The sequence below is a fragment of the Pygocentrus nattereri genome, chromosome 3 (assembly GCF_015220715.1).
Source record: "Pygocentrus nattereri isolate fPygNat1 chromosome 3, fPygNat1.pri, whole genome shotgun sequence".
NCBI classification, from domain to species: domain Eukaryota; kingdom Metazoa; phylum Chordata; class Actinopteri; order Characiformes; family Serrasalmidae; genus Pygocentrus; species Pygocentrus nattereri.
Window position 1 is genome coordinate 4,943,631 of NC_051213.1, and position 26,475 is coordinate 4,970,105.

At 40.6% G+C, this 26,475-nt stretch overlaps 1 protein-coding gene across 4 annotated transcripts in view; it reads left to right on the forward strand.

The window, feature by feature from the left end:
• The window catches only part of col11a1a (collagen, type XI, alpha 1a), a 192,442-nt gene that overhangs the window by 45,207 nt on the left and 120,760 nt on the right, over positions 1 to 26,475 (forward strand). The window contains exons 6-16 of one of the 4 annotated variants that reach the window (XM_037537324.1): positions 1,103 to 1,189; positions 2,299 to 2,403; positions 4,610 to 4,906; positions 11,240 to 11,302; positions 12,083 to 12,124; positions 12,230 to 12,292; positions 15,405 to 15,479; positions 17,043 to 17,126; positions 19,227 to 19,283; positions 23,739 to 23,792; positions 23,884 to 23,937. In XM_037537324.1, coding sequence (XP_037393221.1) covers positions 1,103 to 1,189; positions 2,299 to 2,403; positions 4,610 to 4,906; positions 11,240 to 11,302; positions 12,083 to 12,124; positions 12,230 to 12,292; positions 15,405 to 15,479; positions 17,043 to 17,126; positions 19,227 to 19,283; positions 23,739 to 23,792; positions 23,884 to 23,937 — 981 coding nt within the window. Of the gene's footprint in view, positions 1 to 1,102; positions 1,190 to 1,914; positions 2,089 to 2,298; positions 2,404 to 4,609; positions 4,907 to 11,239; positions 11,303 to 12,082; positions 12,125 to 12,229; positions 12,293 to 15,404; positions 15,480 to 17,042; positions 17,127 to 19,226; positions 19,284 to 23,738; positions 23,793 to 23,883; positions 23,938 to 26,475 lie in introns of all 4 variants that reach the window. The other 3 variants (XM_037537327.1, XM_037537325.1, XM_037537326.1) reach the window with 3 other exon arrangements.

Here is a 26,475-nt window from a genome sequence, read left to right on the forward strand (position 1 = left end):
CATGCGTCGTTCTGTTGTTGTCATCGTGCCCATGTGAGGAGCTCTGAGTCTGAGCTGTGTATCGCACCCTGTGATAAACAGTGTCAACAAACCCCGAATGTCGTTGGATCCCCTGAATCATGAGGTCTTCGAGCTGTCGCAACACAAAGACCGCTACGTACAGCTGTGTGCATAAGTTTCGGCACCCCTGGCCAAACGATGTTTTGACATTTTGACCTGGGGCGCCAACACATCCTCTATAGTGAACGCGTTTCTGCACATTTTAATGCATCGTTGCTGTTTATTTGCTGAATTTGACATATTAGGGAAAGAAATATCAAACCCAGGTCTGTGCAAAAGCACATTCAGTATTTTATGTTTTCCAATATGTTAAACTGTGCACATAAATAATAAGTAATGCTTGGGGTCAGTAATTCGACCGGGGGTATTCAGATTGCATGCTACAAGCACTGAAATGTTCTAGCATGAAAGTAAAGTCTGCTTTTAAACTTAAACATGACTATAACACCAGCTCCTCAAACTGTAAACTGCCACTTTACTACTGCACTTAAGCCCTTAAATGGGCAGGGCCCACCGGCAGGCCCACAGTTTTATTACACATTTCTACAACCTGAGAAAAGCCCAAGCAGTTTGCATTAATGTATTTACTGAACAATAAGCCTTGGTATGGATTTTAAGGGGTTAACGAAGCAGGTTTGCTCGGTCAGAAATTCCAGCGACATTAAGGGGGAAACAGGCCGTAAATAAGGTTTTGTTTACTACAGGGGCACCATAGAGAGAAATGGCTTGAAGTCAGTGTTCCTTGTATGGGCAGACCGTCGACAACAAACTGACAACGCATCCTCAGTGGCCTACAAAGTTCTCACTGAAAGCATCTGTCTCATGCTAGTTGCACATTCTTCAGTGCGATGCACCTCAACATAACAAATAAGATACTAACGGACCGCATTCATGTTTGAGTTGAGACGATGCTTCTGAGAAATGCAGCAAATATGCCAATGACATGTAACGTTCCCGCTGGGTTTGTTACATCATGTACCTTGTGTTGTTTCCTGTATGCTCTACTAACCTTTTTGTGACCTCATTTCCTCTCCCTGCCCAGTATACAACTGCTGTAGATTACGAATTGTATGATTACTATGACGGACCGGCTACCACCGACACGACAAGCGAGTTTTCCGAGACGCAGGTAAAAGAAAGCAAGATGTACTCGCATGTTTCACGACTGTCATGTGGTGTCTGGCTGTCATGTGACCTCGTCTCGAGGGCACTCGTGTTGTTTGTCCATGTCTTCAAGTCTTCCGAGCCGGTGTCCATCTGTGGGAATGTTTTTATCTGTTTTTCACTCTCTCTTTCTTCAAGGTGGTTTAGCCCTTAGAAGTCTAGAGCCGTTGTCGACTTGCAATAGTATTTAAATGTAAATACATAATTACTTGCTTAGCTGATTAAGTCCTCGATTACATTTACATTGTATTTACGTTTGAAGTCAACGAAGGACCGAAATTTGCAAAAATAAAAAAATATATAAATAAATAATAATCAAATTTAAAATCTTCACATTTTCCACAAATTCTGCTTGTTTGAATGAGAAACTATCAACGCGACAGCTCAGCTTTCTTTTGCATTACATTTACGGCATTTAGCTGACGAAGGTGGTGTTAGGAGTCTTGCCCAAGGACTCTTATTGGTATAGTGTAGGGTGTTTTACCCAGGTGGGGGATTGAACCCCAGTCTACAGTGTAGAAGGCAGAGATGTTACCCACTACACTAACCAACCACGTTAGCCGGTTAAATGTTCTATAACTGTGGCTTCTATGGGTTAGTCTAGCCTACGTGGTGTCTTGTCTGTCGATCCTGAAGTTTTTGTGTGTTGTTGTGTTTCTTTGTCCCTCTGTCACCATAACTCTCCTGCAGCGAGTGAAGCGTAGCGTCTCCATGACGGCGAAGAGGACGAGAAAGTCCGTTAAGTCCAAACCCAGGCCGTATAAGTACCTGGCCCCAAAAAAGACAGCAGCCAAAGCCTTAGTCTCTAAGAAGAAGAGGCATGGTTACCAGGCAACAGCGCCAGCAAGAAAGGCCAATCTAGGGGTAAAAAAACAGGACAAAGCATAGTCCAGCTCAGGTGGCATAGAGATCTCCCCTTGCCCTCTTCCGAAGGAGATCCCTAATGCCGTCTGAAAGAGCCCACAGGCCGGCAGCTCTAGCGGCCTAGCCGACAGCTCTGGGGTGTGCTAGCTCACTAATCCTTCCTTTCTCGTTCTTCCTTCTTTCTTTTTCGCTCTGACGCTACCGACTCAGCTAAACAACTTAGACGGCGAGTACTATACTGACAGTGAGCTTGACTACGGAACTGTAGATGCTACTCAAATTCAGCCTTCGGTTCCCACCACTGGACCCAATGAGGTAGGACTACATGTCTTCATTTTTCTTTATGCTTACATTCTCCGTGCTTTAGATTATCTCTGGTTTATCATAAGGGCCAGTTTCTTAGAGACCTGCATCTAGACTGAAAAGGCTTTGCAATGGTGATTCACCATCGGCACCACGATTTAGTCTGAAAGTAGGCTGTGTCCAAGAAACTGGCCCTACGCATCCTAGAGCCCAGGAACGAGGAATAAGTATGAAATGAAACAACCAAAACAATTCCAGGTGATTGTTATGTGGTTTTTCTTCATGAGAAAGCACAAAACGTGTAGAACATATAGGCAATCCACTCTGTGTTTCTGTATGATGACCATCTTCTCAGTGGATTGTCCTGCATTTGTTTCTTGCTTTCTCCTGTTCGTGTCCGTGTCGGTTAAGGCTGCATTTGTCCACGGTTGTCAGAAAGTAAGAGCTGTAACCTCCAGTCCAGCGATAAAGAACGTAACCTGTTCTGTTTCCAATTAGAACATGCCTTCCTGTCAAATAGAGTGAGGCTTGGGCTCTACTGGTGGCCAACCTTCATTAAAAGCCCCTAATGGGAAGCATATTACAGCAGGGCCTGCACTGAACCTAGCCAAGATATTGCTGGCCATGCTTAAGCCGCTTCCAGCTCTTCTTATCAGATGCTGGATGCGGAAAAGGACTGGGATTGGATTTAAGAAGACGTAATTGTGCCCAGATTTGGGAAGTAAACATCGATCTTGCAGCCTTAGCCGTACGTGACAAGGCAGTGTGTCCAGTCGAAACCGGAAGGAGTTCTCTGAGGAACTCAGTCCAGTCCAGGGTGATGGGGAAAGCTAACACATGCTAAATGTGAAGCTGTTCAACAACCTCCATCTCCCTGACGTCCTCCACCACAGCACGAGCAAACAGTTCTGGCACTGATCATTAACGCTGAACCACGACCACACAAGCAGAGTGCTTTCACGGCCTGCTAGCCACGCTAGCTGTGTTTAGCCATGCTAGCTGTGCCCCTAGCCCTGCATTAGCCATGGATGCCATGACAGCAGAACTGTAAACCCTTTGTGTGAAGAACCTTGAGCCTTTTTAAAAAGGACAAATCCTCATGTCTTTGCATCCGTCATGCTCCCAAGCGAAGGCTAAACCAGGTAGCATCAAGGACATTTGAGCTAATTGTCGCCACTGTTTCCTGTGGGCTTTTATTATGGCTTTTTCAAACGCAGGATACAGTGATTTCAGCTCAATCTGGTAGCCTTTAATGCTTGCTATATAAAATTGATTGAATAAAATGATTGAATTGATTGGATAAAATGATTTTTTTTTTAATCCAAAAATATTTAGACGCTGTACTTTCTGCAATTTGACTTTTTTTTTGCTTCTGACGTTTCATCTCAGATTCTGTCTTTTGTCCCTCGTATTTAACCACGAACCTTCATTATCAATATACCTTGGAAAAAAGACAGACCTGTTGAAATGTCCATCATAGATTTATAGTGTTTTATTTCATTTTCATGAAATATTATGCATTTTTAATAATCAAGGTCACTTTTTTTGTCCCTAAATTAGGGATCTTCAAGTACAAGCATTGTTTACAATGGACTCAACTGCATTCAGTAAAGATGTAACATCTCAATTGTATTTAAAGCTAAATTGACAGATCAGCTGTAATTGATCACTGATTATTAGACGTAATAAATGCCAGCTTTGTAGCTAATATCTCGTTCATAACAAATATATTGTTGTTGTCGGAAGAAAACCTTGTATCTCTGAAGTGGCAACTTTACAGCAGAAGGAAAAAACCTACTTTACTTTTAATGTAAATCAATGGAACCAGAATTTTTTCAGAGTCATTTTGGGTCATTTTTTTTAGTCCATTCATCATGAAATGTACACACGATGTAAAGGGTGCTAGACATTTTCAAGTTATGTCAAAAACTGAAAAACGTCAAAAATGGAGATACGAGGTTTTCTTCCAAAGACGGCGATATCTAATGCTGCTATTGCGGAAATACCTGAAATCTGGAGTCCTCACAGTCCAACGCTTGACGCTAAATGGGACAAAGAAAGTTTCACCTTGCTGCTGTCCAAAATTTGACCTGCTTAATGTAATTAATTCATGTACATTCAGGCTAAATCCATGCATAGAGTAGCCTTACCTGCTTAACTAACAGCCTTATTCCCATTGCTCACTGATCCCCCCGCTGCAATGCTTGGCCGTAATAAGGCTGTGGAAGAGGAGATCGTGGACCACTTTGTACCAGAACCGGCCCAGACCGGGCTGGACCCCACGGCCGGCCCAGAGCCCACCCAGCCCGTCGCCACAGGTGCAGACGCGTACGACTTTAAGGAGTATGACCTTAAGGAGTACGATGTGAACGAGCTTGACAAAAGCCAGTATGAGTTTGGGGCGTACGATGAATTCGGCAACGCGGCCCCAAACCCTACGGCCACTTACGAGGATGAGTTTGGGCTCGGAGTGCCGGCCGAAACTGATGTAGAGGAAACCCAAGTGGGCACGGACGTAAGTATCGCACCCCATCACCCAAGCAAACGAGGGGTGTGAATGTTTTAGGGCTGCACAATATATTGATCGTTTATTATTATTGTGATTATTGGCCTTATTGCAGAAGATGACCCTGCTAATCAGTGTTGGGAGCATCCTGGCTGATCACAGCTCCAGATGAGTTTCTGTGCTTGTTTTGATGAATCAAGGCATCCACATGATCCAGCAGTCTCGTGGTCTTGTAACAAGAATACACGTCTGGGGGGAAACCTGTTAAACTTTTAGTGCTGGATTTGAAATGTATCGCTAAGAAGAATGCGCACCCTCTAAAGGCAGGAGGGCTGTACGAATGGCTTGAAATTTGTTTGTTAATGATTATTTATTATGTCATAAACGTCTTAATTAATGCACAGTAATGACACAAATAAAATGGCAACAGTGAGCTGTTATATCTAATATCTGAATATTTGACGATGCTGAGATGTTCAGTTTTGGCTGAAGATAAAGATCAGCGACCACCAGAGGTTTAATAGTACAGATGAACATGGGCTCACCACTTAGTCCCACAACGAGGCAATTTCACCGCTGCATTTGACCCATCCGTGAAGTGAAACACCACATACACACTAGTGAATACACACACTAGTGAGCAGTGAACAGACTTGCCTGACGCAGTGGGCAGCCCTATCCACAGCACCCTGGGAGCAGTTGGGGGTTAGGTGTCTTGCTCAAGGGCACCTCAGTCATGTGCTGTCAGCTCTGGGGATCGAACCGGCGACCTTCTGGTCACAAAGCCAGTTCCCTAACCTCCAGCCCACGACTGCCCCGCAGTCATAATTGAGGTGTTAATGACCTAATTAACAGTCATTATTGAACCAACCATTCATAAACACTTTATAAATGTATAGTAAAGTACCAGTAATTTTGATTTTTACTACAAGCTTTTTTATTTTACTGCACTTACTTTTCATCCATGGGCTAACAAAAGGCTTGTTGTCCATCGGCCAGTGTTGAACGAGTGCACCATCACACTCTACTTTGAGGTCTGACTGACATCCAAAGTGCAATAAATAACACAAGCAAAACAAGCTAGATAGTGAATTGTTATAATGTACAGCTAAACAAATCTGTTTTCCTGTTTCAAGAGTTAATGTCTATTTTTACTGTATGTAATATGTTTTCCTAACATGCGGCACACATCTACATCTAATTACAGTTTTGGGTGGACTTACTTGGGCTAACAGGGTAATTGAGCACGCTGTCGCCCCCTAATTTGCACTCTTCACAAGGCAATGGACTAGATCAGAAATTTTACACGGTTGGTCCCCAGCCTAAGAAGTCGACGTTCCCGGTCACCCTTATCCCAAAATTTCTCATGGTTGCCTCCAGACGTTCTCGTTGTGAGATTATATCTTGACTTGCAAGAAATCCATCCAGTAAATGCAAATTTTGAGGCCAGTTTTTAACCACCAAGGGCTCATCAACACACGGCCTATCACAGTTGCAATAAGTAGCAGTGTAATAAAGAGCATTACTCTGCTAATTCTTAATCGCAATATGATATTTTGTCCACATCATGCAAAGTGCCACTTCGTCCATATTGTGCAGCCCAAGTGTGTGCATGAGTTTGCTGTTCCTCACTGCTGTAGATTTGGGGATCTCACATATTCAAGGCTGTGGAATGTGAACCTTGCCGTGGTGAATCTGTCCTTGTGCTGTTGCGTTGAATCTGTGGGGGTTTGACAAAATGAGTGAGGATTTCTCCAGCAAGGTTTGCTGGATAACTTAAGCCTAAACTGAGGACTGTCCAGTAGAAATCGATTTGATAGGTGGGGGTGATCATCAATGAATGATTTGTATCCCTTCTGCTAGGCCACTGTTCCCAATACTGCGATATTAATGGCCTTTTTTTATCACAAAAATGCACCCCAAGTCACCCCAATGACCCCCAGTCATGCTCTGTCAGCCCTAGGGATCGAACCGGCGACCTTCCGGTCATAGGGCCAGTTCCCTAACCTCCAGCCCATGACTGCCCCCGAAATGGGAAATTAGACATGCATGAGTAATAATGAATGCCTAATTTGTTTATCCCCTTGACAATCCAGGTTTATTTTATACTGAGGCTTATTATTCAGTAACTACAGGGACTTCAGTGCAAACTAATGGAGCTATTCTTAGCTTATAGAATAAAACTTAGGATCTGCCCTCTGGCCCATGGCTTGTTAAGGGGTTAATTAGGGTAACAATCAAATCAGTGACAGCCAATCATACATAAGCAGAAGTCAAGTATACAGGGTGGTAGACTAGTGCTGGCTCGTGTTAAAACCTATAGGTGTCCCTTAGCTGTTCAGGCTTGAGTATGGGCTTAAGTTATATGGCTAACTTTGTGAAATTCGCCCCAGGAGTCCTTGAACTCCTTGGACTTGTAACTCTCACACTCACAACATCTCTCTGTACACACCGTAGCCCATCTCCACACACCTGCACGCAGTGCTGTTTTCCATGCTGTGAATGAAGCCATGTCCTGTCCAGCTCCTGGTTGTAACCAGCAGCCTGTTAGGACTCTATCTGCCCTACTACCCCGAAGGCACGGCAATTACCCCATTCCAGAGACCCAGCTGTCTGTTCACACACGCCCTGTGCCCCACCTCCACCGAAAACAGACATTATTTAACCCTCCCCCAACTCCCACCCCCCTACACCCAAAGCCTCCACATACACACACACACACACGTTTGAACTACTGTTTGTATTCTCAGCCAGTACTTACATACTGTAGTTATATACAGTACTTATATACTGTAGTTATGTACAATGCTTATATAAAGTAGTTATTTTCACGTAGTAGCCATAGAGTACTTACATGCAGTAATTATATACTGTACGCACATACTGTAGTTATCTACAATGCTTATACAAAGTAGTTATGTATAGTAATTACATGTAGTAACTATATACTGTACTTACATACAGTAGTTAATGCAGTAGTGGTATACAGTACTTAGCATATATACAGTATTTACATATAGTAGTTATATAGAGTATACATACTGTAGTTTATATAATGCTTATGTAAAATAGTTATGTACAGTACTTAAATACAGTAGTTAATGCAGCAGTTATATGCAGTATTTACACACTGTACTTACAAACTGTACTTAAATACCGTACTTACACACAGTACTTACATGCATTAGTCATTTATAATGCTTATGTAAATTAGTTATGTACAGTAGTTACACACAATAGTTAGCACAGTATTTACATGCAATAGTTATACACAGTACTTTTTATACTGTAGCTATATTTAGTACTTACATACTATTGTATTATATGACACTTTCTGTAGTTACATACAGTACTTACATACCATAGTTATATACAGTTCTGACATGCAGTAGTTATATACAGTACTTACATACCATAGTTATATACAGTTCTGACATGCAGTAGTTATATACAGTTCTGACATGCAGTAGTTACATACAGTACTTACATACCATAGTTATATACAGTTCTGACATGCAGTAGTTATATACAGTTCTGACATGCAGTAGTTACATACAGTACTTACATACCATAGTTATATACAGTACTGACATGCAGTAGTTATATACAGTACTTACATACCATAGTTATATACAGTTCTGACATGCAGTAGTTACATACAGTACTTACATACCATAGTTATATACAGTACTGACATGCAGTAGTTATATACAGTACTTACATACCATAGTTATATACAGTTCTGACATGCAGTAGTTACATACAGTACTTACATACCATAGTTATATACAGTACTGACATGCAGTAGTTACATACAGTACTTACATACCATAGTTATATACATTTCTGACATGCAGTAGTTATATACAGTACTTATATACCATAGTTATATACATTTCTGACATGCAGTAGTTATATACAGTTCTGACATGCAGTAGTTATATACAGTACTTATATACCATAGTTATATACATTTCTGACATGCAGTAGTTATATGCAGTTCTGACATGCAGTAGTTATATACAGTACTTATATACCATAGTTATATACAGTTCTGACATGCAGTAGTTATATACAGTTCTGACATGCAGTAGTTATATACAGTACTTACATACCATAGTTATATACATTTCTGACATGCAGTAGTTATATACAGTACTTATATACCATAGTTATATACAGTACTGACATGCAGTAGTTATATACAGTACTTATATACCATAGTTATATACAGTTCTGACATGCAGTAGTTATATACAGTACTTACATACCATAGTTATATACAGTACTGATATGCAGTAGTTATATACAGTACTTACATACCATAGTTATATACAGTTCTGACATGCAGTAGTTATATACAGTACTGATATACCATAGTTATATGCAGTTCTGACATGCAGTAGTTATATACAGTACTGATATACCATAGTTATATGCAGTTCTGACATGCAGTAGTTATATACAGTACTGATATGCAGTAGTTATATACAGTACTTATATACCATAGTTATATACAGTTCTGACATGCAGTAGTTATATACAGTAGTTACATACCATAGTTATATACAGTTCTGACATGCAGTAGTTATATACAGTACTTACATACCATAGTTATATACAGTTCTGACATGCAGTAGTTATATACAGTACTTACATACCATAATTATATACAGTTCTGACATGCAGTAGTTACATACAGTACTTACATACCATAGTTATATACAGTTCTGACATGCAGTAGTTATATACAGTACTGATATACCATAGTTATATACAGTTCTGACATGCAGTAGTTATATACAGTACTGATATACCATAGTTATATGCAGTTCTGACATGCAGTAGTTATATACAGTACTGATATGCAGTAGTTATATACAGTACTTATATACCATAGTTATATACAGTTCTGACATGCAGTAGTTATATACAGTAGTTACATACCATAGTTATATACAGTTCTGACATGCAGTAGTTCTGACATGCAGTAGTTATATACAGTAGTTACATACCATAGTTATATACAGTTCTGACATGCAGTAGTTCTGACATGCAGTAGTTATATACAGTACTGATATGCAGTAGTTATATACAGTACTTACATACCATAGTTATATACAGTTCTGACATGCAGTAGTTATATACAGTTCTGACATGCAGTAGTTATATACAGTACAGAGGCTGAGCCAACACAACAGAATGAATTTATTGGACATGAAGAACTCCCTCTAGATGTAGGTGTTGTGATGTAAACTGAGTTATTGTACAGTTTACGTTGCTTACATTCTGCAAAGCTTCTCTGACGGAGAAGGGGCGGAGCATGGACAAGGCAAATAAAGAATTCTCTGTAAGAGGCCCATTAAAATATACACATAACATGCTCTATAACACAAAAGCACACGCAGCGGTCATGTAAGTAAATATCGCCTTGTAGTGCATACTCTGTAGCATGCGCACTGTAATATGCATGTAGTCACGCTGTCCTGAACAGTCTGCAGTGAACACACCGTCTGCTCGAAGAACAACAGCATGGCGGCCCATCTTAAGCATTTAGTGTCCAGTTCATGTATCTTACAGCCTCTACCACCACTAACCTGGACTACCTGGTTGAGGTGTCATCTTTTTCTATTTGCATGTAAGAAGATAACTGTTTGTACAGACTTATGCAAAAGTTTGAGCACCCCTGGTCAAATCACATTTTATTGCTTTTTCTGATTGAAAGCAAATCCTCCGCAGAGAACGCAGTTCTACGCACTTTAATGTGCAAACGCTATTTGCTGAATTGAACAAATTGGGGGAAAATGGCCTTCAAAAAATTGAATTTACCAAATTGGCCTGTGAAATTTTTTTTTTTTCCAATTTATGAAATTTGTCAAATAGAAATTGTGCAATACACATTTTCCATATTTAGGAAGTTCACTGTATGGAACATCTTTACTTATTTGCAATCGAAAATCAATAAAACATGATCTGGGGTGCCCAAATTTTTGCATATTTTGGATGTATCCTCCATAGCGCATGCAAAATAAATGATTCATATTTGCAGTTTTAATAGCACTATTACTATTGCTAAAAAAGGGCCACTGTTTTACACCCAAACCGAAATCTAGTGGCATCTTATTCAAAATAAATGATCAATATTCATATTGATAATACTGATAGCAATGTTACTAATACAGACCGATACAGGTGCTAATTCATATCCAAACCCGGTTCTAGTGGCATCTTCTTCTTTTTGCATGCATTTGAAGCTGACTGCAGTAAATAGCTCAGTCTAGTCCAGGCCTCCTGTGCTGCAGTGGTCTGGTGTTGACCTTTGGCCTGCTGTATGTCCTACAGGTCGGTGGAGGGGCTTTTCTGGGACAGAAAGGAGAGAAGGGAGAGCCAGCCGTCATCGAACCCGTAAGTTACTACTTCAAGAGTAGTTGAGAATAATACCCTGCAGATACAGCCTGGCCCATTAACCCAAATCCTGTCCACTAACAAGGAAATGTTTAGTTGGGTCTCAGGTCAGTGTAATGAGTGTAAAACATACTTTTTTGTTCTAATTGATTAAATTAATACAAAACTATCTAACTCTTGACTGGTGTACAGCTCTAAGGAAACAAAGCTTCACCATTGGCCTGTGGACAGTGTTTAAAAAGCTTAATTCACTGTTAGAGATGTAAACAAAGTCACTGCGAGTGGTTTGGTGTGAAATCATTCATTATAGAGACTCTTTTCTTTACAGTGGTGGTGATAGGAACCAGACGTCACCATGACAAAATATAGACATTTTGTTTGGGATGTTGATGATGACAAAATAGTGATAAATCTGAAATCTGTTTTCTTTTGGGACTCTATTGCATTACAACGCCCTGCAGGTTCCACTTTACCTATTAAGAGGTTTTAAACATATTTTTTAGTCCAAAATCCTCTCAAAAATATCATCAAAATATCAGCTTTTAGAGGTGGATGTCTGGTTCCTATCAACACCACTGTGAGCAATTCTGAGATCGACATCAAACCTCTCTGAATGACTTTGTTTGAATCTTAACCATTCAGTTCCCCTTTGAAACCATATTGCACTGGCGTTACAGGGAAATAGGTCAATTTGTTTTTAATATAAATGTCTTGCCCTCAGTTATGAATATGATTTCTTTCATTTTTTCCAACTATTTTTTTCAACTTTCTTCGTTTCAGGGAATGCTGATCGAGGGGCCCCCAGGAGCGCCTGGTCCTGCTGTAAGTCATTGTTTTGGACTCTGTCCTTAACCAGGCCTTGGACTACTTTCTTGTTTGTGCTGTGCCACTGAGTTTTAGATGTCTGACTTTGCTTTGGCTCTTTAGGGTCTTCCAGGACCCCCAGGTCTACAAGGTCCCCCAGGCCCACCCGGAGATTCTGGTGACAGGGTGAGTGTCTATTTTAGTCCCTGTCCACTGCTTTGACCCCTGGACTGGGGAATACAGTGTGTTAGATTCCTGGAAGAGGTCATTCCCAGGGCATTGAGTCAAGAATCTGGCAAATATCTTGATAACTTTTTTTTTTAAATGGCCAGAAAATATTTATATTGCACAATAAATGCACAAATCATCAGAAATAGTGGAAGACAGATGCCAGATATATATATCTCTCCCAGAGTCCAACTGGCAACTGACTAAACAATGCAGGCTTAGAGTGAATAGTGAAAAATAGCCTCTGTCTTGTTGGGGACTACAATTCTGAAGGTGGATAATTTGTACTTGTTATCATCTCAGGCAGTCAAATTGATGTGATGACTGGTTTTACAGCTTCGGTCAAAATTGTACCCAGATAAGTTGGCTGCCACTTATACTGAGATGGACAGATTGGATTGTTTGTTTAAGAAAATGCTGTTGGCCTTTTATGTGTTTGTTCTGCTCCAGTATTGGCACGTCTGTAATTGATCATTGCTGTAGATCGTTGCTGGGAGTGTTCTGACTCTGGCTGGAAAGCTGCTGTTAGTTTTAGAGTGTGGATTCTGCTAGCTCTCACAAACAGGCTCTAAATGAATAGTGTACATACAGGGAATGCTAACAGTACTGCCAGTTATCTTGGCAGGACAAAGGGACGGCACAGCCATAGAGTTATGCTCTTTCATCCATTGATACCCTTAGTAATATGAAAAGGTCATGTCAGTGATTATGTGGCTCCAGGTCTAAATAGTAAGGGACTTTCTTTCTGTGCATTGCTCAAGGTAAAGGCCTCGCCTTATCAAAATTTCCCACCAAATGCCAACGTTTTGCCTCAAACACAAACTGAATGTAGGCCAGAATTATTTAACTCCATAATTCTACAAAAACAAAGCATTATTACTTTCCACCGTATACTAACTGTCTCCAGCAAACATCATCATTCTCCAACAAAGACCATTGTTTTCTATCAAGTACCATCATTCTCCACTAAACACTATCATTCTCCAACAAACACCTTTGTTCTCCAACAATCTCCAACCATCATTTTCTCCCGAGTACTACTATTTAACAATCACCAACATTTTCCACCAGACCCTTACATTCTCCAACAAACACCATTATTCACCATCAGATATCTCCACCAAACACCATCGTTCTTCACCAAGCCTCATGATCCTCCATCAAACACCAGCCTTTCCCTCAATACACTTACGCTTTGAAAGCCAAGTATGACCAACATTCTTCACAAACACCAACAATATGATTATTCTCCAACAAACACCATCATTCGCCATTAAACATCTCTATTAAACATCATCATTCTCCACCAAACCCCATGATTCTCCGCCAAACACCAACCTTTCCCTCCATACACTTACACTTTCCAACTATCACCAACGTTCTCCTCCAAACACAACGTTCTCCAACTACTACAATTACTTACCAACAAACACCATCATTCGCCATCAGATATCTTCAACAAATACCATCATTCACCTTAAAATATCTTCAACAAACACTGTCATTCACCATCAGATATCTCCAGTAAACATCATCATTCTCCACCAAACCCCATGATTCTCCGCCAAACACCAACCTTTCCCTCCATACACTTACACTTTCCAACTATCACCAACGTTCTCCACCAAACACAACGTTCTCCAACTATTACAATTACTTACCAACAAACACTGTCATTCACCATCAGATATCTCCAGTAAACATCATCATTCTCCACCAAACCCCATGATTCTCCGCCAAACACTAACCTTTCCCTCCATACACTTACACTTTCCAACTATCACCAACGTTCTCCACCAAACACAACGTTCTCCAACTACTACAATTACTTACCAACAAACACCGTCATTTGCCATCAGATATCTCCAACAAATACCATCATTCACCTTAAAATATATTCAACAAACACCATCATTCACCATCAGATATCTCCAGCAAATATGTAACATTCCCCTACAAACAACATTACTCTCCATCAGCCACCTTCATTGTCCAGTATTCTTCATGAAGAAATCATTTACGCCAAGAACCATTATTCTCCATCAGACGCCAAAATTCTCCACTAAGCATCCTCATTCTCCATTGAGCATCAACATTTTAACATAGCAAGTTTTAAAACTTTACATTTGAAGAAACAACAGTCCAGATGAACCAGGCTGAGTGAGGAAGACCATTCCATAGATTTACCTCACACTGGTAATACACACCACTCAGACGTCTGGGTTTATTGATGTTTGGTGGGGAACACTGGTTCAGTGTGTTCGGAGTTAGGATAGCTGACTCTTCAGGGCCTCCTCTGTGTTCTTAATGATGTGCCAGAAGTGCTTGTTTCCTGTGTTTATTTAACTTTCATGGATCAGCTACAAAAGGAGCAAAGCTGTAAGGATATGGCAGATTTAGAGCAGGAGGTCACCAGAGGAGGTTAAGAAAAGTGTGTGTAAATCGAGCGCAAGGGATAGTCATGTGGGAGATGAGATATCTCCAACATGTTTAAACATGTGTGGTCAGGTTTACTGGAGAGATGGTGGCCACCTCTCTCTCAGAACTCGGTTTTATTCTTGTAGCTGAAAAAACTTCTCAAATTGGGCTTCAATAAAAGTATTTTGATTTCTAAACTGCGCTAAACTGGAAAAGAGCCCAGTATTCTTACGTCTGTCCTCTTAAGCTTTAGTAGCAGCCTCAATAAAGCGACTGGGCTCCGATTTGGGAAACTAATAACGCTCATATTTATCTGCTACTGAACTACATTAAGGGACTCCATGTGAAATTAACGGCTTCTCGTGGAAAAACTAAAAGCATTCTCAGCTTTAATTCACTGAACTGTATGGTTTTGTCTGGTCCTGAAGTCTCCGATACAGCGTCTGATGTGATAGCTCCTTTGGAATGTAGGAAAATCCTCATTACGTGTCCTTCAAATGTCAACAAAGCCATCAAATATCAACATTTGAGCAATAAGATTTTCCGTTTTTCGTTCTGTGGAATCTGCACAGCCATGTTTCCTCAGTTTGACCTCATTTCACACAATAACTCATCTAACTCGGTGATTCCTCCCTCTGTTTCTCTCCATCAGGGTCCTGCAGGACGTGCCGGTCTTCCTGGAGCCGATGGGATGCCGGGTCCTCCTGGTACCATGCTGATGCTGCCTGTAAAGACCCTTTATCATTCACATCGATGACCTCATTACTCTCCTCTATAGCTACACCTGCGTACTGTGTGATGTGCAATGACTTAGAGTGGATATTATACAGATGAGAGTAACGTTTAGAGTAGAAATCAGGGGTTGGTATCACTTTACAGTGGCTCCATATATAAATTCCTAGACCATAATACAGTTTAAAATATACAGGAAGTACTGAATATTATACTGGAAATATAGAGGAAGTACTAAATATAATATTGTAAACATTCAGGAAGTACTGAATATTATACTGGAAATATACAGGAAGTACTAATTATTATACTAGAAATATTCAGGAAGTGCTGAATATTATACAGGAAATATACAGGAAGTACTAATTATTATACTGGAAATATTCAGGAAGTGCTAATAATTATACTGGAAATATTCAGGAAGTACTGAATATTATTCTGGAAATATAGAGGAAGTACTAAATATAATATTGTAAACATTCAGGAAGTACTGAATATTATACTGGAAATATAGAGGAAGTACTAAATATAATATTGTAAACATTCAGGAAGTACTGAATATTATACTGGAAATATACAGGAAGTACTAATTATTATACTAGAAATATTCAGGAAGTGCTAATTATTATACTGGAAATATTCAGGAAGTACTGAATATTATACTGGAAATATACAGGAAGTACTAATTATTATACTAGAAATATTCAGGAAGTACTAATTATTATACTGGAAATATTCAGGAAGTAATGAATATTATACTGGAAATATACGGGAAGTACTAATTATTATACTGGAAATATTCAGGAAGTGCTAATTATTATACTGGAAATATTCAGGAAGTACTGAATATTATTCTGGAAATATAGAGGAAGTACTAAATATAATATTGTAAACATTCAGGAAGTACTGAATATTATACTGGAAATATACAGGAAGTACTAATTATTATACTAGAAATATTCAGGAAGTACTAATTATTATACTGGAAATATTCAGGACGTACTGAATATTATACTGGAAATATACGGGAAGTACTGAATATTATACTGGAAATATACAGGAAGTATTAATTATTATACTGGAAATATTCAGGATGTACTAAGTAATAACTGGGAAATATACAGGAAACACAAAATATCTACTGCAATCCATTTTTAGCTTTTCGTTTTATCTTATTTTAGTTTTCTGATCATTTTGTTTTCAGTTGATTAATTGAGGAAGTAAGAACGTGTTAAAAATTATACATGAAAAATGTAAGACCAAAAAAAAAAAAAGGAAAAAAGATCAACTTTATTTATCCCAGAGAAATATTCTGTGCCAGCTTGCTCTCACCTGTGAAGGATGAAAAAGTGCACTAATATATATGAAATAAAAAAGTATAAACTATACACATGCAAAATTCTGCATATTGGCAGTGCTGGACATGATGTATGTAATACGCAGGATGTACTAAACCACTCAGCTGAAATATGCAGGGCATCCTGAACTCGAGTGGTTAGTTTTCACTGTGTTATTAATCAGTTTGGTAACAGTAATTGTGCATGTCTGTGTGTTGTAGTTCCGTTTCGGTGGTGACGGAGAGAAAGGCCCGGTGGTATCGGCTCAGGAGGCGCAGGCTCAGGCCATCCTGTCCCAGGCCAGGGTGAGTGCAGCAGGGGGCAAAACAGCTCAGGAACATTTTACAGCTGGCCCAGGCTTGGGAGGAGTTACCGGAGCGTAAACTTTACAGCCTTTAGCTGAGAAGTGGAGAGGCGTGTCACGCTGAGGAGGGAGGGGCAGTTAGAGAGGGGATTTCCCTGGGGGGCATTTCGTGAAGCAGGATTTATTTGTGAGCTGAATAATTTTAGTGAGGACTGTCTAAAATCAGTACTCCTCACCTCTTCTTCTATTAGATGGGCCTGACTGCTGTAAGTTATCTGGCTCACTGAGAAAATCCTGCTTTGTGAAATATGTACTACTATTTAAAAGTTTGGAATCACTTGCCATATTATCATTTGTTTCTTTATTTTATATTTATATTATGTTTTATCGCTTATATATTTTATAAAATATGCAACATGGATTTTAATATTTCAAACTGTTTTTCAAAAGATATTTTTAAAAATAATATTTATTAAAACTTATTTTTTATGGCTTTCTTAGTGTTTTAGAGTCATCATCAGCTTTGTTTTCATCATTGTGGATGCATACAATATTTCTTTAGTTGTATTTACAGCTTTAACCTGAAACCTGTGAAATTGTATAGGACAAGCACATTGCAATCATTTTACACATTCATCTGCAGCCACACTGGATTTATATTATTGAAAACACTCTAAACTTTTGAATATAATTTCTACACTTTGGAGCACTGATTCCAAACTTTTGAATAACAGCTACAAATTTTGAACATTTGCTCCAAACTTTTGAACACTGATTATAAACTTTTGAACATTCATTGGAAAAATTTGTATAGCAAATTCACAACGTTTGAACATGGCAAATTTTAAAACATTGGTTTCAAACTTTTGAACATTCCAAACATTTGAACATTCCAAACTTTTGTACATTGATTCTAAACTTTTGAGCATTCCAAACTTTTGAACATTCCAAACTTTTGAACATTCCAAACTTTTGAATATTGATTCTAAACTTTTCACCATTCCAAACTTTTGAACATTCCAAATTTTTGAACATTGATTCTAAACTTCTGAACATTCCAGACTCTTGAACATTCCAAAGTTTTGAATATTGATTCTAAACCTTTGAACATTCCAGACTTTTGAACATTCCAAACTTTTGAACATTCCAAACTTTTGAACATTCCAAACTTTTAAACATTCCAAATTTTTGAACATTGATTCTAAACCTTTGAACATTCCAGACTTTTGAACATTCCAAAGATTTGAACATGGATTCCCTCTAGATGAGTTTCTACTGTTTCCTACTGAACATTTGCTCTTATAACACAAACACCATCTGTCTGAAACATCGTCACACATAATTTCACACTTTGGTTTTTTTTTGTTTTGTTTTGTTTTTTTACTGTTGTTAAATTGAGAGTGGAAGTGTAAAAATAGCACTGAGGTTAACGACCCACAGGTGGGATAAACCAACAGGTGTGTTAGAAGCTGGCAGAGAGAAATGAGGGTCTGCGTGTAAAGAGGGAGGAGAATCCTCATCCCCCAGCACAGAGACACTAACAGGCCAGGCAGAGGACCAGACAGCGTGTCTGATGATATAAACACTCATACCCAAACAGAGTGACTGAACGTTTCCTGAGTGTTTATGTTTGGTTATTTGTGTATGATTATTTTAGTTCTCTGAGTTTGGGATATATGCATGTGTGTTTATTCATGATTTTTTAACGTATATGGAGGTTATATATTAGTATGTTTTATTTTTGTATATGATATGCACAGTCACCTGCAAAAGTTTGAACACCCCTGGTCAAATGACATGTTCTATTGATTTTCAAGGTGAACACCCTAAAATATAGCTTCTTGAATATGGCATATAAAATGTGCCATACGTTTTGCACAGCCTACATTTCATGTTTTATTTTCTTCAATGTGTTAAAGTCAGTAAATAAACAGTAATTGTGCATTAAATTGTGCAGATGTGTGTTCTCTGTAGAGGACGAGCTCATTTAGTCAAAATCAATAGAACATGTCATTTGCCTGGGAGAGGGAACCTTTTTGCGTATGTTTTTGTTTGTTTATTTGTTTATAAGGTGGTTCTAACTGGTGTTTTTTCTCCACAGCTTGCTATGAGAGGTCCTCCTGGTCCAATGGGTCTAACTGGACGGTCTGGCCCTGTGGTGAGTGTCCAGATTTCTCTCTCTCAGTGACCCAGAGTTTATGTTGCTTCCAAAAACATTAATATCTCTAACAGAAGAGATCTGCTCTGGAAAACAGTCAGTCACACAGAATTTTCCAGTAGTCATGTTTAAAAAGTTTTTATTTATTTTTTTAATGACATTTATTTAGCCATGACCAAATGCCTGCTAGCCTGGTGTCCCTCTATGACACAAAGCTATATGCTTTGTATATATACAATATGCTTAGAGGAGAAAACTAACGGCTAATTCTGTTACCTCAGCTGAGAGATGGGAAGGAGGAGGATCATCCTGCCTACAGAGAGAGAGAGAGAGAGAGAGAGAGAGAGACAGAAAGAAAGAGTGAGAGAGAGACAGCGAGAGAGACAGAGAGAAAGAGAGAGAGACAGAGCGAGAGAGAGAGACAGAGCGAGAGAGAGAGACAGTAAGAGAGACAGAGCGAGAGAGACAGAGAGAAAGAGAAAGAGTGAGAGAGAGAAAGAGTGAGAGAGAGAGAGAGAGACAGAGAGAGAAAGAGTGAGAGAGACAGAGCGAGAGAGACAGAGAGAAAGAGAAAGAGTGAGAGAGAGAAAGAGTGAGAGAGAGAGAGAGACAGAGAGAAAGAGACAGAGAGAAAGAGAAAGAGAGAGAGACAGAGAGAGAGAGACAGAGAGAGAGAAAGAGAGAGAGACAGAGCGAGAGAGAGAGACAGAGAGAGAGAGAAAGAGAGAGAGAGAGAAAGAGTGAGAGAGAGAGAGAGAAAGAGTGAGAGAGAGAGTGAGAGAGTGAGAGAGAGAGAGAGAGAGACAGCGAGAGAGAGAAAGAGAGAGAGACAGAGCGAGAGAGAGAGACAGAGCGAGAGAGAGAGAGAGAGACAGCGAGAGAGAGAGAGAGAGAGTGAGAGAGACAGCGAGAGAGAGTGAGAGAGACAGCGAGAGAGAGAGAGAGAGAGAGAGAGAGAGAGAGAGAGACAGAGCGAGAGAGAGAGAGCAAGGCATGATCAGTAATAGGGCCAACAACACTTGGAAGCTCCTGACAGTGGAAATAAGTAAATGAATCAGAAGTTATCTGCATTGTGTTCGTGCCCCAGTCACTGTGCATGTTTTGCTGGTTTTCTAAATGGAAATAAGTTCATCCAAAATGTGGACAGTTGCACAGTTTCCATTAGCTGAGCTGAGCATATTGGAAAATATTCATAGTTTTTTTTTCCCACAAATGCTTAATTCAGCAAATAAACAGTAATAGTGCATTAATGTGCAGAAGTGCCTTCTCTGGACTTTGACCAGGACATGCACATATTATATGTATATCCCAACACCTACATGCATTACTGCAGCAGTCTGACTGCAGCACAGCAGTCACGTCTAACACTGAGCTCATACTTCATGTTCTCAGGCTGACGGTCTGCAGTGCAGCTCTGCTGTGTGTATAATTCTATCTGTCTGACGTTCTGCGCTGGCGCTAAGTGCCTCTGTGCAGTCAGAGAGCTCTCTGTGCCTGCTGTATTAAACTGGAGCACGTTTCGGGGGTCAGATACAGCTACTAATGACCGTTCTGTCTCCCTGCGGCCTTTTCCCACCAAGTAATAAAGGCCTGAAAAGAGCACTGATTGTGAGTCAGCTCTTCTGGTTTAGGGTGCTGCATCTCCAAGACAGCGTTTTCTCATCTGCAGCCGCTGTCATGCGATCCTCCACTTAATCGCAGCTGATGCCACTTCAGGTCTGCGCTGCGGGGGCATCACCCTGCTTTCTTCTGGCTTTTATGGGCGCTCCTGCGAGCACTGCGAGGAGAAGCTGAAATAAGACGGAGATGAGACTTATTGACAGACTTTACTGGCGAGTCCTCATACGCGACTATAAGCTGCAGTTACTCTAGAAATTTGCTGAGGACTCTCCTTGAAGGACCAAGGTGGAACTATAAGACAATGGAGAAAAAGTTTCATTTTAATGTGATTAAGCAGAGACTTGGCATTTTGAAGCTACACTTTGTAAGCTCTGGGGATTTGGAGCCCTCTCTGGTGGAAATGTGTAACTGCGCACAGTGGCCTATATTTATCAAGCCTTTCCAAAGAAGCGCACTGATCTAAGGCCATGAATTCATGTAGGTCTATTCAGTGCTATATGAAAGCTGTTTGATAAATGGCCCAGTGTGCGGAAAACATTTAGTAGCTTGGGTTGTGCTTCCCCTTCCCCGAGTGCATGAATCTGATGAATAAAAGAGAATTTAAAGAGAACAAAACGTGGTGAAGGACGTGTCTGAGGATGTGAATGAGCTATCTACTAATGTTGTCATATTTGCGTTAGTATAATGTTGATTTTGAGACCTAAACATCTCGCAAGACCTTCTTTTTCAATCCTGTGTGTGATGTTAACATGTAAGGACGTACGACATGGTCTGAAAAACTACTTACGCTTCTGACGTTTTCCTAAACGATTATTTCAGGCTTCACAAGGCGATTCTCAGCATATGTTGGACTGCGTTTTTTCTCTTAATCTCAATTTTAACAACAAAAAATTTATATAATGCAGTTTTAATGAGGAATATGACAATATAGTGGGATGAATACAGTGGATCTGCATAGCTTCGCTCTGCTTAGGCCTGCTTAGTTTAAATCAGGTGAGCTTAGGTCAGAAAGGCTTATGTAAAATGTGGTGTCCAGATAATTATGTATTAATTATGTAAAATGTTGTGTCCAAAAATTAGTGCTCTTTGTATTTGGTGTCTTCAGTGCTGCAATCCAAAGCCCGGCCCCTTCAGAGGTCAACAAAGTTGAATTCATGTAAAATGTAAAATCTGCAGGATGAAACTTTTGATTACAGTGATTTCAATTGCAGTCAGTAGGTTAGTTGAACACAGCTAATGGCCAGTAGTGGGGAAAACCTAATTTTCCTCACTTTCTTACATAGAAGAGTGTAAAAATGGTCAAATTTAACCATTCACTCTCCAATCTCCAGTCCAAATGTGGAACCTAACCTGCAAAATCATGACGTTGTGATGTGATTGGCTCTGAAGTTAGTGTTTCAGGCCGGAGTGCTTCTTGAACGAGGCACAGTGCAGGGTGTCCAATCAGAATACAGCTCATTAACATATAAAAACAGCCTGCACTGTTAAGAAATGGTCATATAATTGGGGCAGTTGGGTCAGTCGTGGTCTGGAGGTTAGGGAACCAGCCTCGTGGCCGGTTTGATCCCCAGAGCCAACAGCACATGACTGAGGTGTCCTTGAGCAAGACACCTAACCCCTAATTGCACCCCGGGCGCTGCGGATTGGGCTGCCTACCACTCCGGGCAAGTGTGCTCACTGCCCCTAGTGTGTGTGTGTATTCACTAGTGTGTATGTGGTGTTTCACTTCACGGATGGGTTAAATGCAGAGGTCAAATTTCCCCGTTTGTGGGACTAATAAGGGTCACTTAATCTATAAAAAATGAATTATGACCATTTTTGGCACATAAGACCACACAAAAGTTATAAGTGGACCTCAGGGGAGAAATAAAGGACAGAAAGGACAGAAAAAGGAGGACATGCTTGGAAGTATAACTGCAGACAGTCCAGACTGTCTTTGCCACCTTCTTCCTCTTACAGGGTGCAGGTTTACAGCTGTCGCCTCAGCTTAGATCAAATTAGCCAACTGAAGTATTAAGCTTATACTGTGGTGCGGTGCAGGGTTTTGAGGCCTGTCACATGGGGGCGCTACTTACATACGTGCCTAAACTATTGATTTTTGTGCTTTCACTACACGGGAAAGTGCGTGTACACAAACATACACGAAGCGGGTTGCCATGTTTACATTGAAACTGACTTTAAAAAGTTAACATGATGCGTTAAAAAGAAAGTAGCCTTTGAAAACTGGGTAGTAAAAGTGAAAAATGAGCCTTGTTATTTTATTCGGATGGATCTTCTTTTAATGAAAACATCCATTTCTCATGCAGAGCACGTTCCAGTAATCAGATTACAAGTAGCCAATGATCTTCTTGTATGGAAACCTCGGTACCCTGATCTCTTGATTATCGTGCATGTCTGTGCACTGGATAAGTACCAAGACGGCAGTTTCATTGTATACCCAGTCATGTGATATAGAACAGAGGAAAATAGCACCCCTGCATTGACTAGGAGCATCATGCGAGACAGGCCTGAGGTTAACTGGCCAAAGCCAGGATGAGTGACCAAGGCATAGACCATACAGAGCACTAAGGTACAATGCAATAAGTAAACAAGGTCATTTAAGTATCACTTCTAACTTTAGAAACCAGAATTCAGATTGTCCTCTGCAGACAACCAGACGTTGGACACAGAGGCGAGTTTACACACAGCGAAAGGCTGCCACCTGCTGTGCAGCTGGGTGTAGTACAGCCATCCTACCTTCACAGCTCTGTTTGGTGTGTCTGATGTCCTCTCTCTCTCTCTCTCTCTCTCTCTCTCTCTCTCTCTCTCTCCCACCTCCTCTCTCTTCCTCCTCAGGGTCTTCCTGGTCCTCCTGGTCTGAAAGGTGAAGGTGGAGACCCGGGTCCTCAGGTAAGGTGCTGCCGCATGGCCAAATGCTGCCGTAAGTACATCCCTCTAGGCTGGCGTTCCGTCTATATAAGCCGAGTCCTGTCCTCCGCAGGGTCCGAGAGGTGTCCAAGGTCCATCTGGACAAGTGGGGCAAGCTGGAAAGAGGGTGAGTGATTTACTGCGTGGAATGTTAAACAAAGGGCTTACATTTATTATGTATTATTATATATGTATAGTTATTATTAGCTATATAGCAGCTTCATTGCCGAGCTCTGCCCCAGTGTGCTGACTCATTTTACATAATAAAAGTAGAGTAACGCTGGTAGCAGCTTCATTATCGAGCTCTGCCCCAGTGTGCTGACTCATTTTACATAATAAAAGTAGAGTAACGCTGGTAGCAGCTTCATTACCGAGCTCTGCCCCAGTGTGCTGACTCATTTTACATAATAAAAGTAGAGTAACGCTGGTAGCAGCTTCATTACCGAGCTCTGCCTCAGTGTGCTGACTCATTTTACATAATAAAAGTAGAGTAACGCTGGTAGCAGCTTCATTATCGAGCTCTGCCCCAGTGTGCTGACTCATTTTACATAATAAAAGTAGAGTAACGCTGGTAGCAGCTTCATTACCGAGCTCTGCCCCAGTGTGCTGACTCATTTTACATAATAAAAGTAGAGTAACGCTGGTAGCAGCTTCATTACCGAGCTCTGCCCCAGTGTGCTGACTCATTTTACATAATAAAAGTAGAGTAACGCTGGTAGCAGCTTCATTGCCGAGCTCTGCCTCAGTGTGCTGACTCATTTTACATAATAAAAGTAGAGTAACGCTGGTAGCAGCTTCATTGCCGAGCTCTGCCTCAGTGTGCTGACTCATTTTACATAATAAAAGTAGAGTAACGCTGGTAGCAGCTTCATTATCGAGCTCTGCCCCAGTGTGCTGACTCATTTTACATAATAAAAGTAGAGTAACGCTGGTAGCAGCTTCATTATCGAGCTCTGCCCCAGTGTGCTGACTCATTTTACATAATAAAAGTAGAGTAACGCTGGTAGCAGCTTCATTGCCGAGCTCTGCCTCAGTGTGCTGACTCATTTTACATAATAAAAGTAGAGTAACGCTGGTAGCAGCTTCATTATCGAGCTCTGCCCAGTGTGCTGACTCATTTACATAATAAAAGTAGAGTAACGCTGGTAGCAGCTTCATTACCGAGCTCTGCCCCAGTGTGCTGACTCATTTTACATAATAAAAGTTCAGTAACGCTGGTAGCAGCTTCATTACCGAGCTCTGCCCCAGTGTGCTGACTCATTTTACATAATAAAAGTAGAGTAACGCTGGTAGCAGCTTCATTACCGAGCTCTGCCTCAGTGTGCTGACTCATTTTACATAATAAAAGTAGAGTAACGCTGGTAGCAGCTTCATTATCGAGCTCTGCCCCAGTGTGCTGACTCATTTTACATAATAAAAGTAGAGTAACGCTGGTAGCAGCTTCATTACCGAGCTCTGCCTCAGTGTGCTGACTCATTTTACATAATAAAAGTAGAGTAACGCTGGTAGCAGCTTCATTGCCGAGCTCTGCCCCAGTGTGCTGACTCATTTTACATAATAAAAGTAGAGTAACGCTGGTAGCAGCTTCATTACCGAGCTCTGCCACAGTGTGCTGACTCATTTTACATAATAAAAGTAGAGTAACGCTGGTAGCAGCTTCATTACCGAGCTCTGCCCCAGTGTGCTGACTCATTTTACATAATAAAAGTAGAGTAACGCTGGTAGCAGCTTCATTACCGAGCTCTGCCCCAGTGTGCTGACTCATTTTACATAATAAAAGTAGAGTAACGCTGGTAGCAGCTTCATTACCGAGCTCTGCCTCAGTGTGCTGACTCATTTTACATAATAAAAGTAGAGTAACGCTGGTAGCAGCTTCATTATCGAGCTCTGCCCCAGTGTGCTGACTCATTTTACATAATAAAAGTAGAGTAACGCTGGTAGCAGCTTCATTGCCGAGCTCTGCCTCAGTGTGCTGACTCATTTTACATAATAAAAGTAGAGTAACGCTGGTAGCAGCTTCATTACCGAGCTCTGCCTCAGTGTGCTGACTCATTTTACATAATAAAAGTAGAGTAACGCTGGTAGCAGCTTCATTACCGAGCTCTGCCTCAGTGTGCTGACTCATTTTACATAATAAAAGTAGAGTAACGCTGGTAGCAGCTTCATTGCCGAGCTCTGCCCCAGTGTGCTGACTCATTTTACATAATAAAAGTAGAGTAACGCTGGTAGCAGCTTCATTACCGAGCTCTGCCCCAGTGTGCTGACTCATTTTACATAATAAAAGTAGAGTAACGCTGGTAGCAGCTTCATTATCGAGCTCTGCCCCAGTGTGCTGACTCATTTTACATAATAAAAGTAGAGTAACGCTGGTAGCAGCTTCATTATCGAGCTCTGCCCCAGTGTGCTGACTCATTTTACATAATAAAAGTTCAGTAACGCTGGTAGCAGCTTCATTATCGAGCTCTGCCCCAGTGTGCTGACTCATTTTACATAATAAAAGTAGAGTAACGCTGGTAGCAGCTTCATTGCCGAGCTCTGCCCCAGTGTGCTGACTCATTTTACATAATAAAAGTAGAGTAACGCTGGTAGCAGCTTCATTGCCGAGCTCTGCCCCAGTGTGCTGACTCATTTTACATAATAAAAGTAGAGTAACGCTGGTAGCAGC